The 18528-nt window shown below is 43.9% G+C and overlaps 1 protein-coding gene across 1 annotated transcript in view; it reads left to right on the top strand.

The window, feature by feature from the left end:
* Positions 1 to 18528, top strand: part of sema6bb (sema domain, transmembrane domain (TM), and cytoplasmic domain, (semaphorin) 6Bb) — an 85338-nt gene that overhangs the window by 13555 nt on the left and 53255 nt on the right. The window contains exons 3-9 of the mRNA XM_072681291.1: positions 948 to 1008; positions 1825 to 1887; positions 9427 to 9525; positions 11713 to 11803; positions 12926 to 13045; positions 13807 to 13895; positions 16067 to 16284. Coding sequence (XP_072537392.1) covers positions 948 to 1008; positions 1825 to 1887; positions 9427 to 9525; positions 11713 to 11803; positions 12926 to 13045; positions 13807 to 13895; positions 16067 to 16284 — 741 coding nt within the window. The remainder of the gene's footprint in view (positions 1 to 947; positions 1009 to 1824; positions 1888 to 9426; positions 9526 to 11712; positions 11804 to 12925; positions 13046 to 13806; positions 13896 to 16066; positions 16285 to 18528) is intronic.

Here is an 18528-nt window from a genome sequence, read left to right as displayed (position 1 = left end):
CTGGCATTGTTAGGCAGCATGGAGCCAATAGGGTCATGTTGACCTGCTCCAGATGTTGACCTCCTCCAGAGAGTCCTATTCTGTAGCTGAATGCATTCATTAGAAGGGGTGTCCACAAACATTTGGACATATAGTGTAGCCTGTGTCCAGCAGAGCTTAGCAGACTACAGTGCTCACTTAGGGACAATTAAAGGTGTATGGTGTGTGATTGCTGCTTATTTTAAAGACCATTAGCCTGAATAACGCTCTCAGCCTCCCCATTAGCTCCTGAAATAGCAGTGGGACGTTAAGTGGACGTTTGTTTGCACTCTAGTTCACATTTGCTGTGTCTTGTTAGAGTGTTTACGAACAAAGCTGCTGGACTGGCAGCTCATTAGCCTGATTTCTCTGGAGCTTGACTGAACTGCTCGGTAACGAGGTCTAGCTGGACGCTCCAGAACTGGCCTTTTGGAAGCATGTGTTTAAATTAGAGGTGTTACGAGGCTGTGCTTCGTTCTCGGTCACTGACATCGTACCCAGTGTTTCCATGCTACGCTATCTAATGAATGCAGTCAGCTACTTCATTCAAGCTGCACCCATTGCTGCTGACACAGATGTGCAAATGCACACACACAGCTTGTATAGTCCCTGTAGAAGAGAAGTACTGCCAATAGAATAGGACTCATCAACATCATGACCGTATTGGCACCATGCTGCCTAATAGTGCCAGGCATGGACTATAGAGGGGAATAAATAAAGCCCCCCCAGCATTGAGCTGTGGAGCAGTGGAGGAACTGTGTTCTCTGGATTGATGGTGGTGGAGCTCCATCCAGTACTTTTGGGACGATGGGCAGGTTGGGATGAGGTGGGGTGTGATGATCATCCAACATCCTGACCTCGATAATGCTCTTGTGTAAATGGTGAGTAAATGGTCTCTCACTGCGTTCTTTTCTGTCTATGTGTTTCAGGGATGATCTTTTCCGTGTGGAACTGGACAACGTGGTGGGAGACGAGATGTTCTACAGCAAGGTAAGATAAGCTGCAGGCTTCCGAGTAAAGGGAGAGTATAGTAAAAGTAATAGGAGAATTATTTGATAGTAATGGGATAGAAATGGGAGAGTACAGGGAAATTAGAGGGAAAGTAAAGGGAGAGTAATGGAATAGTAATGGAAGAGTAAAGGGGAGTAATGGGAGAGTAATGGAAGAGTAAAGGGAGAGTAATGGAATAGTAATGGAAGAGTAAAATGAAATTAAAGGGAGAGTAATGGGAAAGTAATGGGAGAGTAAAGGGAAATTAGAGGGAGAGTAATGGGAGAGTAATGGAAGAGTAAAGGGAAATTAAAGGGAGAGTAATGGGAAAGTAATGGGAGAGTAAAGGGAAATTAGAGGAAGAGTAATGGAATAGTAATGGAAGAGTAAAGGGAAATTAATGGGAGAGTAATGGGAAAGTAATGGGAGAGTAAAGGGAAATTAGAGGGAGCGTAATAGGAGAGTAATGGAATAGTAATGGAAGAGTAATGGAATAGTAATTAAAAAAGAGTAAAGGGAAATTAAAGGGAGAGTAATGGGAAAGTAATGGAAGAGTAATGGGAGAGTAATGGAAGAGTAAAGGGAAATTAAAGGGAGAGTAATGGGAAAGTAATGGAAGAGTAATGGGAGAGTAATGGAAGAGTAATGGGAGAGTAATGGGAGAGTAATGGAAGAGTAAAGGGAAATTAGAGGGAGAGTAATGGGAGAGACAAGTACAAGGGAAGGAAAGGTAAAGTGGGAGTAAATTGGAAGTAAAGGTAATGTAAAATGTGTGTGTGTGTGTGTGTGTGTGTGTGTGTGTGTGTTTATGTACAGAAGAGGACCTGGGAATCCAACAGGAATGACATCAGGATCTGCAGGATGAAGGGCAAGCATGAGGTAAGACAACACACACCCCCACAAACACACACACACACACACACACACACACACACACACACATAAACCGTTCCCACAGCCTTCTACACACTACCTCATCAGCTGTATCACACACACACACACACACTTCTTTTATGTTTCCTCTCCTGCTGTGGTGGCTTTAGCTCTGTCCGGGTCTTTCCTGAAAGGTGTGTGAGAGCGAGAGCGAGGGAGGAATTAGCTAATCCCCTCCAGGACATGAAAGAGAGAGAGAGCGAGAAAGAGGGACATGTAACACCCTGGATAACACCTGACCCAGAATATGACTCAGCCTGGGTGAGATCCACCTGAGATAAATGTGAGAGAGACAAAGACATGATGAGTGAACGGAGTGATGAGACAAAGGACAGATACTGCCCACCTGTTCCCCCTCAGGGGAGAGAGAGATAGACAGAAGGGCCGAGATGGAAGAGAGAGAGACTACAAAGTGACTACAAAGAGAAGAGTTACTTTAATTATTACTCACATTACCACTCACTGGCCACTTTATCAGAAACCCCTGCCTCCCAGGTCAACTCACTGGCCACTTTATTAGAAACACTTACCTTGTGCCTCCACTAACTGGCCACTTTATTGGAAACACTTACCTTGTGCTTCCGCTAACTGGCCACTTTATTAGAAACACTTACCTTGTGCTTCCGCTAACTGGCCACTTTACTGGAAACACTTACCTTGTGCTTTCACCCACTGGCCACTTTATTGGAAACACTTACCTTGTGCCTCCACTAACTGGCCACTTTATTGGAAACACTTACCTTGTGCTTTCACCCACTGGCCACTTTATTAGAAACACTTACCTTGTGCCTCCACTAACTGGCCACTTTATTAGAAACACTTACCTTGTGCTTCCGCTAACTGGCCGCTTTATTAGAAACACTTACCTTGTGCTTCCGCTAACTGGCCACTTTACTGGAAACACTTACCTTGTGCTTTCACCCACTGGCCACTTTATTAGAAACACCTACCTTGTGCCTCCACTAACTGGCCACTTTATTGGAAACACTTACCTTGTGCTTCCACTCTCTGGCCACTTTATTAGGAACACCTGCCTTATATAACTCCCAATCATTCATAGACACTGACACACACACACACACACACACACACAAACAAACACACACACACACACACACTTGTCCCCTGTCTGTGTATTTAGTCAGTGGTGATGTATTTGCCACCAGCGTAATTAGTTTTAGTAATTAAATGTTTCTACACGGCTGACCACAAAGCACACACACACACACACACACACACACACACACACACACACACACACACACACCCCAACCCCCCCACAAGCTGTAATTGGATGAGAAATTCCTACTGCCTGTCCTTGTCTGGCCTGATGTTGGACACACACACACACACACACACCAGGTTTCCCATTAGTTGGCTCAATGCCAATCACACGGGCACATCGGGGCGTCCAGACGAAGGAATCTCGGTGCAGGATTTTAATCAGGCGTGATCGCGGGCAGCACTTCACCACGTTATTTCAGCAGTAATGAGGCGGTTTCATTTCTCACAGCGCGTTTATTAATGTCACACACACACACACACACACACACACACACACACACACACACACACTTCTTCAGTGGCAGATTGCTGCTCACTCTCTTTGTTGTTGTATTTTTGTTTTCTTTTATTTCTTTCTCCTTTTTTTAAAGAAAAAAGATTTGCATAATGTTTTTGTCAGTGCTGAAATGAGTGTGTGTGTGTGTGTGTGTGTGTGTGTTTGGTTTGTGGTTGTAACGCGGGGGAGTCTCGGCAGAGCTGCTCTGGTTAAGGGTGCTAATTGAGGACACATTTGGATGTTTACTCCTGAAAATGATGACAACAACAACAACAACTACAATAATAATAACAATAACAACAGCACTGCAGAGGAGCCGGTCTGGAAGGCCCAGGTCCAAGGAATGCATGGATGGGCAAGGGTGGGGTAGGGTGGGGTGGGGTGGGGTGAAAGAGGAAGGAACGCTAAATACAGTAATACACTATATGGACAAAAGTATTGGGACACCTGCTTATTCGTAGTTTCTTCAGAAATCAAGGCTATTGAACAGAGTTTCTCCTGCTCTACTGTCCAGAGAAGAAGACTTTCTACTAGATTCTGGTGGAAGAGCATTGCTGTGAGGATTTGATTGATTGCATTTAGCAACAAGAGCGTTAGTGAGGTCAGAATGATGGATGATGATCACCACCTCACCTCATCATCTTCAACTCATCCCAAAAGTACTGGATGGAGCTCCACCACCATCATTCCAGAGAACACAGCTTTCCCACTGCTCCACAGCTCCTAAATGCTGGGGGGCTTTATTATACCCCTCTAGCCCACGCCTGGCATTAGGCAGCATGGTGTCAATAGGCTCATCAGTGTTGATCTGCTCCAGAGAGTCCTATTCTATTGGCAGTACCTCTCTACTGGGACTGGACAAGCTGTGTGTGTGTGTGTGCATTTGCACATCTGTGTCAGCAATGGGTGAAATTTAATTAGCTGAATGCATTCATTAGAAGGGGTGTCCACAAACATTTGGACATGTAGGGTATAATTCATAGCTCAGAGAGAGAGAGAGAGAGAGAGAGTGAGAGCGAGAGAAAGGGTGAGATAATAGATGTGTATATCAAGCTCATTCTCTCTCACACACAAACACACACACACACACACACACACACACATGCTGTAGGTAATTCATCTGGGTTTAAACATAAATAATTCAGTGCTTTTAACACAGGCAGTGAGAGTTGAGTGTGATAGTAAAGGTGGCACTGTCACACACACACACACACTCACACACACACACACAGGTGGTGCTTTGTCTTAGGAGCTTGGGAATAGAGCAGGCAGACAGAAGGAGGAAGTGATGGGGAGATAAAGGAGGAGGGGAGAGTGAGAAAGGGTGACGGAAGGAACAGAGAGAGTGATGATGAGGATGAAGATGAAGATGACTCTGGTGTTCGTTGTGAAGGCTGTGAGCTCTGTGCCCTTAAAAGGCAAAAAATCAAGCAGAATAGCTCAGTTCTTCAGACTCTCCTGACGTTCTCCTGCACTTTTCAGGGAGTTTCAGTGAAGAACCATCGTAGAGTGTTTCTGTGAGGTTCTGTGAGGTTCTGTGAGGTTCTGTAAGGATCAGCACTCTGTAGAAACATAATGAGAGATATCCTCTACCTTCTTCTCTCACTGTGACCCCATACTGCACTCTCAGTAACTCATAGTGGATACTGATACTGAAGCCATTGCAAATACTGAATAATTCATAGTAGATATGAACATAATTCATAGTGGATACAGAATAATTCATAGTGGATTCTAACTAATACATAGATATGAACATAATTCATAGTGGATACAGAATAATTCATAGTGGATTCTAACTAATACATAGATATGAACATAATTCATAGTGGATACAGAATAATTCATAGTAAATACTGAAAAATTCATAGTCGATGCTGAATAATTCATAATGAATATTGAAAAATCTATAGCAAATACTGAATGATTCTTAGTGGATATTGAATAATTGAGTACTGCCATCATCCATAGTAGATATAAATGTAATTCATAGTGTATACTGAATAACCCAAAGTAAATACTAAATGATTCATAGTGGATACTAAATAATCCATTGTATATATAAACATAATTCATAGTGGATACTGAAAAAAAATCATAATTGATGCTGAACAATTCATAGTGGATACTCAATAGTTCATAATAGATACTGGATAATTCATAGTGGATACTGAATAATTCATAGTAAATACTGAAAAAATCATAGTCGATGCTGAATAATTCATAGTTGATACTGATTAAGCCGTAGTAAATACCAAATCATTCATAGTAAATATAAAAATGATTCATAGTAGTTCAAATGGTACTACAAAATAATTAATAGTGGATACTGAATAATTCATAATGGATATACAAAAATACTGTAGCAAATACTGAATGATTTATAGTGGATACTGAATAATCTATAGCAAATATTAAATAAGTCATGGTAGTTACTAAATGATTCATACTGAATCTTAGTGAATATTGAATAATTCATTATACAGTGTGTGCAGAATTATTAGGCAAGTTGTATTTGAGAGGATTCTTTTTATTATTAAACAACAACGATGTTCTCAATCTACCCAAAAGACTCATAAATATCAAAGCTTAATATTTTTGGAAGTTGGAGTGGGTTTTTTTAGATTTGGCTATCTTAGGAGGATATCTGTTTGTGCAGGTAACCATTACTGTGCAGAACTATTAGGCAACTTAATAAAGAACAAATATACCCATCTCACCTGTTTATTATCACCAGGTAAACCAATACAACACAAACTATAGAAATAAACATTTCTGACATTCAAAAACAAAACCACAAACAAATCAGTGACCAATACAGCCACCTTTCTTTACCATGACACTCAAAAGCCTTCCATCCAGAGATTCTGTCAGTTGCTTGATCTGTTTCTGATCAGCATTGTGTGCAGCAGACCCCACAGCCTCCCAGACACTGTTCAGAGAGGTGGACTGTTTTCCCTCTCTGTAGATCTCACATTTCATGAGGGACCACAGGTTCTCTATGGGGTTCAGATCAGGGGAACAAGGGGGCCATGTCATCATTTTCTCTTCTTTTAGACCCTTACTGGCCACCACGCTGTGGAGTATTTGGATGCATGTGATGGAGCATTGTCCTGCATGAAAATCATGTTACCGACTTCTTTCTCTACCACTGCTTGAAGAAGGTCTTCCAGAAACTGGCAGTAGGTCTGGGAGCTGAGCTTCACTCCATCCTCAACCCGAAAAGGTCCCACAGGTTCATCTTTGATGATACCAGCCCATACCAGTACCCCACCTCCACCTTGCTGTCGGAGTCGGAGTGGAGCTCTCTGCCCTTTACTGATCCAGCCTCGGGCCCGTCCATCTGGCCCATCAAGAGTCACTCGCATTTCATCAGTCCATAAAACCTTAAATCAGTCTTAAGATATTTCTTGGCCCAGTCTTGACGTTTTATCTGATGTTTCTTGTTCAAAGGTGGTCGTTTTTCAGCCTTCCTTACCTTGGCCATGTCCCTGAGTATCGCACACCTTGTGCTTTTTACAGCTCTGAAATTTGGCAAAACTAGTGGCAAACGGCATCTTGGCAGCTTCTGGCTTGATTTTCCTCAATTCATGGGCAGTTATTTTCAGTTATTTTGAGCCCTTTTTTTTCAACACGTTTCTTGCGACCCTGTTGGCTATTTGCCATGAAACACTTGATTGTTCGGTGATCACGCTTCAAAAGTTTGGCAATTTCAAGACTGCTGCATCCCTCTGCAAGACATCTCACAATTTTTGACTTTTCAGAATCTGTCAAATCTCTCTTCTGACCCATTTTGCCAAAGGAAAGGAAGTTGCCTAATAATTAAACACACCTTATATAGGGTGTTGATGTCATTAGACCACACCCCTTCTCATTACAGAGATGCACATCACCTGATTTACTTGATTGATTGATTTAAACCTAGAAATGTTCATAGTGGGAGTGTGTGTGTGTGTGGGTGTGTTTGTGTGTGTGTGGGGGGGGGATTCTTTGTCACTATGCTCTGTGTTTGGAACTTTCACCTTGTCTCTCACACAGTTCCCACTCTACACCTCTCTCTCTCCCTCTCTCTCTCTCCCTCTATCTCTCTCTCTCTCTCTCTCTCTCTCTCTCTCCCTCTCTCTCTCTCCCTCTATCTCTCTATCTCTCTCTCTCTCTCTCTCCCTCTCTCTCTCTCCCTCTATCTCTCTCTCTCTCTCTCTCTCTCTCCCTCTATCTCTCTCCCTCTATCTCTCTCTCTCTCTCTCTCCCTCTATCTCTCTCTCTCTCTCTCTCTCTCTCCCTCTATCTCTCTCCCTCTATCTCTCTCTCTCTCGCTCTCTCTCTCTCTCTCTCTCTCTCTCTCTCTCTCTCTCCATCTGTATGGAAAATGAGAATCCTCTCAAGAGTAGGTGGGACACAAGCATCTGGATTAGCACTCACACCCCCCACCTTGCTCTCTCTCTCTCTCTCTCTCTCTCTCTCTCTCTCTCTCTCTCTCTCTCTCTACAGTAATTCATACCCCACACTGTGCTGCCAGTCAGCTGGTGCCAGTCTGGCGGTCCGGTCTACAGGGGGGATTTAGATGGTGGAGCATTAGCAATAGGGGGTTAATATGACCCCCTCCCCAACCCTCCCCTCCGCCCTCCACAGGTGCTCGTGCTACAGCATGTGTGTTTAATGGGCTGCAGTGTGCGCGAGTGAGTCACTGCAGCTCTCAGCGAGCTGTTTGTACAGATGCGAGCGCTTCTCGCAGGAAAACAGAGAATTACAGAGCCGTGATGTCAGTCTGGAGGCCCTCACGCACTGAGCCCAGTTTACTCACCAGCCTTAATCGAGTAAATGTGGAGGAACATGTTCCGGAGCGCCGAGGTCTTACACAACTAATGTGATGTTTGTGAACTTTTGCAACATTCCTGAAATAATCACTTCCAGTCGGCAAACTGTGGGAGGAGAACATCGGTTACATTCAGGGTGTAATACCAACAGGCAGCCGACGTCAGTCACAACGTCAGAAAGATAATTTAACTTTAAATTAAAAATTTAGCTTAAAATGAAAATTTAGTTGACGTCAAAACCCAACGTTGAACAGATGTTTTTGGGTTGAAAATCAAAGTCACATATTCATCAAAAAGACATTAGACTCTAACATTGAATAGATGTTGAGTTTTAGCTTTAAAAAAATTAACTTTTGTTAAAACCCAAAACTAAACTTTGCAAAGATGTTGAATTTTGGTTGGAAATTGAAATCACATATGTGTCCAAATGACATTGGACTCTAACATCAGACAAATGTTGAGTTTAAATTGAAAATTTAAAAAATGATTGATATCAAAATCCAACATTGACCAGATGTAGAATTTTAGTTGAAAATCAATGTCACATATACATCAAAGACTTTTTTAGTTAAAAGTGAGTTGATGTCAAAAGCCCACATTGTACAGATGTTGTTTTTGGTTGGAAATCAAAGCCACAAATCCATCAAAAAGATGTTGGACCCAGCCTAACCTTAACCCAACCTTAACTCAACCTAACCTTAACCCAACCTTAACTCAACCTTAACCCAACCTTAACTCAACCTAACCTTAACCCAACCTTAACCCAACCTTAACCCAACCTAACCTTAACACAACCTTAACTCAACCCAACCTTAACCCAACCTTAACCCAACCTAACCTTAACACAACCTTAACTCAACCTTAACCCAACCTTAACTCAACCTAACCTTAACCCAACCTTAAAATCTCATTAACCCTAAAGAGAGACCGTAGCTTTGCCTCAGTTTCCCCAGAGTTCTTTAAAACTTGTCCAACCTAGCAACAGTAGCTATGAGGGAACATGTTTGTGGGAGGAGCCTGGAGAGGATGATTGGTGTGTGTGTGTGTGTGTGTGTGTGTTGTTTGTTGGTGTTTGTTCTGACAGTGTGTTTTCGGCGTTGTTTTCAGGACGAGTGCCGAAACTATATCAAGGTTTTGCTGAGTCGGCAGGGTGGTCTCTTCATCTGCGGGACGAACGCCTTCAACCCACTCTGCGCAAACTACACTGTGAGTGTGTAACTTACACACACACACACACACTTGCCCACACTCATATACATTCATTTTCTCTTATACAGACGTATACACTCTCAACACACACACACACATATTTAAAAACATTCTCACACATATAATAATAAAAACCAACACACACAAACACACACGTATACAACTAACGCACATAGATACACACACCTATACTCACACACACATATGTACATTTATACACACATGCACAATTATAACACACTTAATATACACACATAAAGAGAAAAGCAGAAATGACACACACAGGTAGCATAACACACACACACACACACACACACACACAGTCTGAACGAAACTCACACACATCCAGTCCCGGGAGCCCCCCCCCCCCTCCCCCCCCTCCTCTGAATCATCAGTGTGAATGATTGAAGTGTTATTGATTGCTGCTCCCTGAATGTGTGCTGAGATGCTCTGTGGCCTGAAACACACACCCTCTCTGCTCCTGCTCTGCGCTGTAGTCAACAAATCAGTGAGCTGTTCTATGAAGTTCTATAAAGAACCATGTTGAATGTCTCCTCCAACGGAGAACCATTCCAACAGACAAAGAACCAATCAAGAATCCATATTTTGCAAAAGGGAATCAGTCAGTGAGATGAAGAGTTTACAGTTGTGCAAAGGTGCATTTATAGAGTGGAGTTACGGCTTCAGTAGGTAGATTTGTAAAGTTCTGGGCCACAGACACAGGGTTTGTAGAGTTCTGGGCCAGAGTTAGGAAGGATTGTGAAGCTCTGGGTGACAGTAAGAGGGGTTTGTAAAGCTCTGGATCACCGTAAGATACATAAAGTTCTGGGCCCCAGTAATTAAGGGTGTAAAGTTTTGGACCACAATCATGAAGGTTGTAAAGTTGTAAAGTTCTGGGCAGCAGTAATGAAGGTTGTAGAGTCCCCGGCCGCAGTAATGAACGTTGTAAAGTTGTAAAGTCCTGGGCTGCAGTAATGAAGGTTGTAAAGTCCTCTGCCGCAGTAATGAAGGATGTAAAGTTCTGGGCCTCAGTAATGAAGGTTGTAAAGCTGTAAAGTCCTCTGCCGCAGTAATGAAGGATGTAAAGTTCTGGGCCACAGTAATAAGGGTTGTAAAGTTCTGGGCCTCAGTAATGAAGGTTGTTAAGTTGTAATGTTCTGGGCTGCAGTGATGAGTGTTGTAAAGTTCTGGGCTGCAGTGATGAGTGTTGTAAAGTTCTGGGCTGCAGTAATGAGTGTTGTAAAGTTCTGGGCTGCAGTGATGGTTGGTGAAAGACTACGTTTGAAGTGAGGGGGTGGAGGTGGTGGAACTGTGGAACTGTAGAGCTTTTATTTTTATCTTTAAAGACTTTTTCTTCACTCCAGAGGAGCAGTGTGTCTGTTTGTGTGTGTGTGTGTGTGTGTGTGTTTGTTTGTGTGTGTGTGTGGAGTGTGTCAGTGCAATTGTTTGTGTGTTGGGAGTCTCTGATCTGTTTGGAGTGTGTGTCTCTCGTCTGCAGAAAGCTCGCGTCACATGAATAGACGCCGCTCTCGCTTACAGCCCTTCCCGCAGCTCCGGCTTTCATCCCCCATCCACTAACATCGCACCTGAGCCGCGTCCCAGCATCCTCCACTGCTCCAATCACACTAATGATACAAACAGCCCCACAAATAAACAATAAATAAATAAACAAATGTAGAAATATATAAAAAAGAGATGAAGAGACTTAAATATTAATCATCTGCTCTGCAGTTCCCCCGCCATCCTGTCAGGCGCTTCATTACAGAGAGAGGAAAACACAAGTTGGTGAATTAAAAAGAAGAGGATTAGCTGTCGCTATGGAGACAAAGTGATAGAACATCAGAGAACATCAGAGAACACTGCTAACAAAACACCTGAACCAGAGAGGAGGGGGGGGGGGTGTAGAAATAGATGAAGAATGTAAGACGAGAAAAGGAGAAGCAGAGAGAGATGGAGAGAGGAGAGAGGGAGCGATAAAGAGATAAAGAGAGATAGAAAGAGAGATAGGAGAGAGAGAGGCAGTGTTAATGGAGGGTCAATATTTCTCGTTGACTCAAACTTCAGACGAGACGAGAGTTCCTGATGTTACTGATGTATCTGTGCTCTCTCTCTCTCTCTCTCTCTCTCTGTCTCTGTGTGTGTGTGTGTGTGTGTGTGTGTGTGTGTGTGTGTGTTTCTCTGCAGGGAGACACTCTGGAGATGGTGGGGGAGACCGTCAGTGGAATGGCCCGCTGCCCTTATGACCCCAAACATGCCAACGTGGCTCTGTTTGCAGGTAAACCAGAATCTGAATCAGAATAAGAATCTGAATCAAAGTTAGAATCTGAAACACAATATGAATAAGAATCAGAATTAGAATCAGAATTAGAATCTGAATCTGAATATGAATCAGATTAGAATTAGAATCAGAATAAGAACCATAATTAAAATCAGAAAAAGAATAAGAATCAGAATTAGAATCTAAATCTGAATTATAATTGGAATCAGAATTAGGATTAGAATCTGAATCAGAATTAGAATCACAGTCAGAATTGAATCAGAAAATTTAAATCTAAATAAGAACCAGAAGCATAGACCCAGTTAGAATCAGAATCAGAATCAGAACTAGATTTGGAATCAGAACTAGAATCAGAACTAAATTCAGAATCAGAACTAGATTCAGAATCAGAATTAGAACCTGAATCAGATTTAGAATAAGAATCAGAATTAGAATCTGAATCTGAATTAGAATCACAGTCAGCCACTGTTAAATCAGAAAATTTAAATCTAAATTAGAACCAGAAGCATAGACCCCATTTGAATCAGAATCAGAATCAGAACTAGAATCAGAACTAAATTCAGAATCAGAACTAGAGTCAGAATCAGAATCAGCACCACACTGTTTCACCGTCCTCTCACTTCCTTTCCCAAATGAAAATGATCCAGATGAATGGGTGTGTTGATCCGAGCTCATTAAGGCTGTTCAGATCGGGAGCTGTGGAGGAGTTTACCCAAACAGTTTGTTCTTTATTTTTTTGTAACGTTTGTCCACTTCTGTCCCTCTGTGGCCTCGGCCTCCCGCTTCCTGTGAATTACACAATAACACCCACAGGAAATCACTGCTGCTGATTACTGGAAGTATATATAGAGATTTCTTTGTTAAGAGAGCTCAGCGCGCCTGGCCTCGTCAATTAACTGTCTTAATTACACACTCGTTCACGGACAGTATTTACGTCTGTCTCCGGCTGTAATCATACACACATGCTGCGGGACTCCAGCCCCGACTGGCTGCAGAGCAGTGAAGTATGCGGTGAGGATGTATACGGGGGGAGAGTTTATTAAATCCATAAATTTGCTGTTATAGACTAACCACTTGTGTGTGTGTGTGTGTGTGTGTGTGTGTGTGTTGTTTCTGCAGATGGAAACCTCTTCACTGCCACAGTAACTGATTTCCTGGCCATAGATGCGGTGATCTACAGGAGTTTAGGGGACAGTCCTGCTCTCCGCACCGTCAAACACGACTCCAAGTGGTTCAGAGGTGAGTCTGTGATGAGCATCACGCAGAGTGTGAGCGTTTAATGTCCAAATGTTTGTGGACACCCCTTCTAATTAACGCATTCAGCTGCTTTAAGCTGCACCCATTGCTAACACTGATGTGCAAATGCACACACACACACACACTTGTCTAGTCCCTGTAGAGAGGCACTGCCAATAGAATAGGACTCTCTGGAGCAGATAAACACTGCTGAACCTATTGGCACCATGTGTGTGTGAGTGTGAGTGTGTGTGAGTGTGTGTGAATGTGTGTGTGTGTGTGTGTGTGTGTGGTGTGTGAGAGTGTGTGAGAGTGTGTGAGAGTGTGTGAGAGTGTGTGAGCGTGTGTGTGTGTGTGTGTGAGTGTGTGTGAATGTGTGAGTGTGTGTGTGAGTGTGTGTGAGTGTGTGTGTGTGTGTGTGTGTGTGAGTGTGTGTGCGTGTGTGTGTGAGTGTGTGTGCGTGTGTGTGAGTGTGTGTGAGAGAGAGTGTGTGTGTGAGAGTGTGTGAGTGTGTGTGTGTGTGAGTGTGTGTGAGTGTGTGTGTGTGTGTGTGGTGTGTGAGAGTGTGAGTGAGAGTGTGTGTGCGTGTGTGAGAGTATGTGTGAGTGTGTGTGAGTGTATGTGAGTGTGTGTGAATGTGTGAGTGTGTGTGTGTGTGTGTGTGTGTGTGTGTGTGAGAGAGAGAAAACCACAGCCACCACACCCTTTTCCTCTTGTTTGGAGCCCAGCTGGAGAGAGTGATGGCGGTTGTGTCTCTTTTTCAGAGCCTTACTTTGTCAGTGCTGTGGAGTGGGGACCACACATTTACTTCTTCTTCAGAGAGATGGCCATGGAGTTCAACTACCTGGAGAAGGTGAGAAAGGAGGAGAGAGGAGGAAAGAGAGGAGATGAGAGGAAGAGTGAGTAGAGGAAAATTGAGGAGAAGAAATAGAAGAAAATGAAGAGTGATGAAAGGAACAGTGAGGAGAGGAAAGAAGAGAAATGAGAAGTGAGGAGAGGAGAGAAAGGAACGAGTGAGGAGAGGAGATCAGGAGAAAAGTGAGTAGAGGAGAAGAGAGGCGAGAAAAGGAAGAGCAAGGAGGGCTGAGCAGAGGACGTAAGAGGTTAATGATGAGATGAGAGGAGAAAACAGGAAGAGTGAGGAGAGGAGAGAAATGAGAAGTGAGGAGAGGAGAGAAAAAGAGAGGAGATAAGATAAGGTGAGAGGAGAAAACAGGAAGAGTGAGGAGAGGAGAAAAGAGGAGAAGATAGGAGAAAACAGGAGGAGTAAGGAGAGGAGATAAGAGAAGAAGAGAGGAGAAAAGAGGAGAAGAGAGGAGAGAAGAAAAGAGGAGAAGATAGGAGAAAACAGGAAGAGTGAGGAGAGGAGAAAAGAGGAGAAGATAGGAGAAAACAGGAGGAGTAAGGAGAGGAGATAAGAGAAGAAGAGAGGAGAAAAGAGGAGAAGAGAGGAGAGAAGAAAAGAGGAGAAGATAGGAGAAAACAGGAGGAGTAAGGAGAGGAGAAAAGAGGAGAAGATAGGAGAAAACAGGAGGAGTAAGGAGAGGAGAAAAGAGGAGAAGATAGGAGAAAACAGGAGGAGTAAGGAGAGGAGAAAAGAGGAGAAGATAGGAGAAAACAGGAGGAGTAAGGAGAGGAGAAAAGAGGAGAAGATAGGAGAAAACAGGAGGAGTAAGGAGAGGAGAAAAGAGGAGAAGAGAGGAGAGAAGAAAAGAGGAGAAGAGAGGAGAAAAGAGGAGAAGAGAGGAGAAAACAGGAGGAGTAAGGAGAGGAGAAAAGAGGAGAAGAGAGGAGAGAGGAGGGGAGGAGGTGAGAGAAAAAAGAGAGTGAGGAGAGAGGAGGGGAGGAGGTGAGAGGTTAGTGTCGGCTGTATGGATGGTGTGTATCAGTGCTGATGTTCAGTGTGTTGCTGATGCTGGAATCTCATCACTGCTGTAAATCTGCACTACTCCTGTTTTTCCTCCAAACGTAGTTCTGACCTTTCCCCTCCGTATTTCAGCCGCATATTTGATTTAATAAACCTGCTCTGTAAAACTTCAGGGACCAAATTAGTCCGGGGAAGAGATTTTCCCCCTCGCCGTTCCTCAAATGGCAACATTCATTACGGCTCAGAGCGAGTCTTTGGCCGAATAACAAGGACTCTTTTTATCTGAGTAATTAGCGAAGCCTAATTCTGTGGGTTTTTGCTGTCGACGGCGTTCCGCTCTTCCGAAGCTGGAGCTGGCTGTGGTTTTCCTGCAGTTTAAATCGCCCACTGAACCACAGTACGGGAAGCACTGACATTTCCTGAATTAATTAGAGCAGTTTACTGTTCAAAACAATAATAACAGCAAGAAGCTCCGGCAGTGAACGTCCTTCAGGACTTAAAGGTCGAGTGGGTTTGGGAAACGTTATTTTAATAAAATTATCAGCAGGATTACCGACTTCATCCCACTCTATCACCGTCTCGAGTGCATATCATATGAAAATGACCTGATTTTGCAGTATAAACACTATACGCTACATGTCCAAATGTTTGTGGACACCCCTTCTAATGAATGCATTCAGCTACTTTAAGCTGCACCCATTGCTGACACAGATGTGAAAATGCACACCATGCTGCCTAACGCCAGGCGTGGGCTGGACGGGTATTTATAAAGCCCCCCCAGCATTGAGGAGCTGTGGAGCAGTGGAAGAACTGTGCTCTCTGGAATGATGGTGGTGGTGGAGCTCCATCCAGTACTTTTGGATGGGATGAGTTGGGGGTGATGAGGTAGGGTGACAATAGTCATCCCACATCCTGACCTCACAAATGTGCTTGTTGCTGAATGCAATCAATCAAATCCTCACAGCAATGCTCCTCCTCCAAAATCTAGTAGAAGGTCTTCTTCTCTGGACAGTAGAGACAGTTACTCCAACAGAAGCAGGAGAAAGTATTTCTAATACCCTTGATTTCAGGGGAAACAGTGAATGAGCAGGTGTCCAAATACTTTTGTCCATACAGTGTATTTATAATAATGTGTTCTCTGTGTGTGTGTGTGTCAGGTGGTGGTCTCCCGTGTGGCGCGTGTGTGTAAGAGCGACATGGGCGGTTCTCAGCGTGTGCTGGAGAAGCAGTGGACGTCGTTTCTGAAGGCCAGGCTGAACTGCTCCATCCCTGGAGACTCGCACTTCTACTTTAACCTGCTGCACTCCACCAGCCCCATCCTCCGCCTGCACGGCAGAGACATCATACTGGCTGTGTTCTCCACACCATCTAACAGGTAACACACACACACACACACACACACCTTCCAACAGGCCAAGAAGTTCAGCCGCACATGAGTTCTACAAACTGATTAATTTGAACTGTTCATTTACATGAACTGATTCAACCGATTCAGTTTTGGGGGATGGATGGGGAATCCTTGGACACCCATGTCCCTGTCACCGGTTCACCGGTTGTCCTTTCTTGGAGCGCTTTCAGTAGGCACTGACCACTGACCACTGCATACCACTGCACAAGACCTGCCTGATGTTCTGGAGATGTCGTTGTCAGTCGTTGTCTAGAACCTCATAGTTTGGTTCTTCTTGTCAGAGTGTCTCAGATTCTTACACTCGTCCATCATCAGTGTTATTTACAGTGGTGTTAATGTTATGGCTGGTCGGTGTATATCAGATATTGTGAGTCCATATTGTCACTTTGTTTTGGACAGAAACCTCGTATCTCCATATTTGCTGTCTTTCTGGAAGTTGTTCTTTATCCTGTATCAGAATTCCATGATGAATGGACCAATAGAAATGCTCCAAAATGACCATTGACTTCCATTGAAAGTGCAGAAAGCTCCTCCTGTAGAGCTGCACTTATGAGGTTTTTGCGTGGCAGTGACAGTATAGACATGGTAAAACTGGAATTCTGAATCGATTCATTCAGCTTATTGAAAAGAGTCACAAATAGAACATCGCTAACGGGTAGAGACATGCAAGGAGTGCACACACACACACACACACACACACACACACACACACACACACACACACACATCTGCAGTGATCCTCTAAACAAGACGTTAATCTGGAAGTTCTGGACGCTGAGGCTCAGTGAATCACTCGCTGCTGAGTGTCTTCATGTCTTCAGGACACATAAACTCATCTTTATTTATGTGAGCCTTTAAAAGCCGATCTCACGCAGAGTCCCGTATCGATTCAGAGGGACGGGATTGGCTGAGTGCCGTATAATCGCTAAATTTAGCCGGTTCTGATTGGATTTGGGTGGAGAACCCACAGTTTGGCTCTACTTCACACACATACAAACACACGTAAAACACTACACTGCTAGCTAGAGGCTAGAGAGAGAGGGCGGGGGGCGGAGGGAGATGTGGAGGACGAGAGATGGATGGAGAGAGGGGGTAATGGCAGGTATTTCCCTGAGAGGAGGATAAAGACGTGCGTTTTTTTTTCGGGTCGGGATGAAAGTGTGTATTTTACAGGAATAATAACGATGAGAGAGAGAGAGAGCGTGGGAATGCGTGTGTGTGCGAGAGAGAGACTGTCATCTGCTTAGTCTTCAGCTTAGTGTGCAGCCCTTTCTCACATTCTAGCTTAACTACAACCTTTCCCTGTCCTCCCTGTATGGACAAAAGTATTGGGACGCCTGCTTATTCATTGTATCTTCTGAAATCAAGGTTATTAAAAAGAGCTGATGCTGCTTTTGTTGAAGTAACTGTCTCTACTGTCCAGAGAAGATAACTTTCTGCTAGATGTTGGGGGAGGAGCATTGCTGTGAGGATTTGATTGATTGCATTTAGCAGCAAGAGTGTTAGTGAGATCAGGATGTTGGATAGATGCTCACCACCTCACATCCAGCATCCCCTACTTTTGAACTGTTCATTTACATGAACTGATTCACCTGATTCAGTTTTGGGGGATGGATGGGGAGTCCTTGGACACCCATGTCCCTGTCACCGTTTCACCGGTTGTCCTTCCTTGGACCGCTTTCAGTAGGCACTGACCACTGCATGCAGGGAACACACCTCAAGACCTGCCTGATGTTCTGGAGATGTTCTGATGACCCAGTTGTTGTCTAGAACCTCACAGTTTAGTTCTTCTCGTCAAAGGTCAAAGGTCTTGTCAAAAGTACTGGATGGAGCTCCACCACCATCATTCCAGAGAACACAGCTCTTCCACTGTTCCACAGCTCAATATTGGGGGGCTCTCTACCCCTCTCTAGCCTACGCCTTAAGCATGGTGCCAATAGGTTCCAGGTTCTATTGGCAGTACTTTTCTACAGGGACTAGACAAGCTGTGTGTGTCAGCAATGGGTGCAACTGGAAGTGGCTAAATGCCTTCATTAGAAAGGGTGTCCAAAAAGATTTGGACATGTAGCATATCTCCATTTGTTTCTGTGGAGGTGGAGTAATACACATCTCCGGCGGTTCCTTTGAAGTCAAGGCTATTAGCCGGTAGTGTGTCCACCTTCTCCACAGTGGCAGCCTCTACTCTTCTGGAAAGGCTTTCCACTAGAGGTT

The sequence above is a fragment of the Salminus brasiliensis genome, chromosome 6 (assembly GCF_030463535.1).
Source record: "Salminus brasiliensis chromosome 6, fSalBra1.hap2, whole genome shotgun sequence".
NCBI lineage: Eukaryota > Metazoa > Chordata > Actinopteri > Characiformes > Bryconidae > Salminus > Salminus brasiliensis.
Note: the sequence above shows the minus strand (reverse complement) of the source record. Positions and strands in the feature narration are given on the sequence as shown.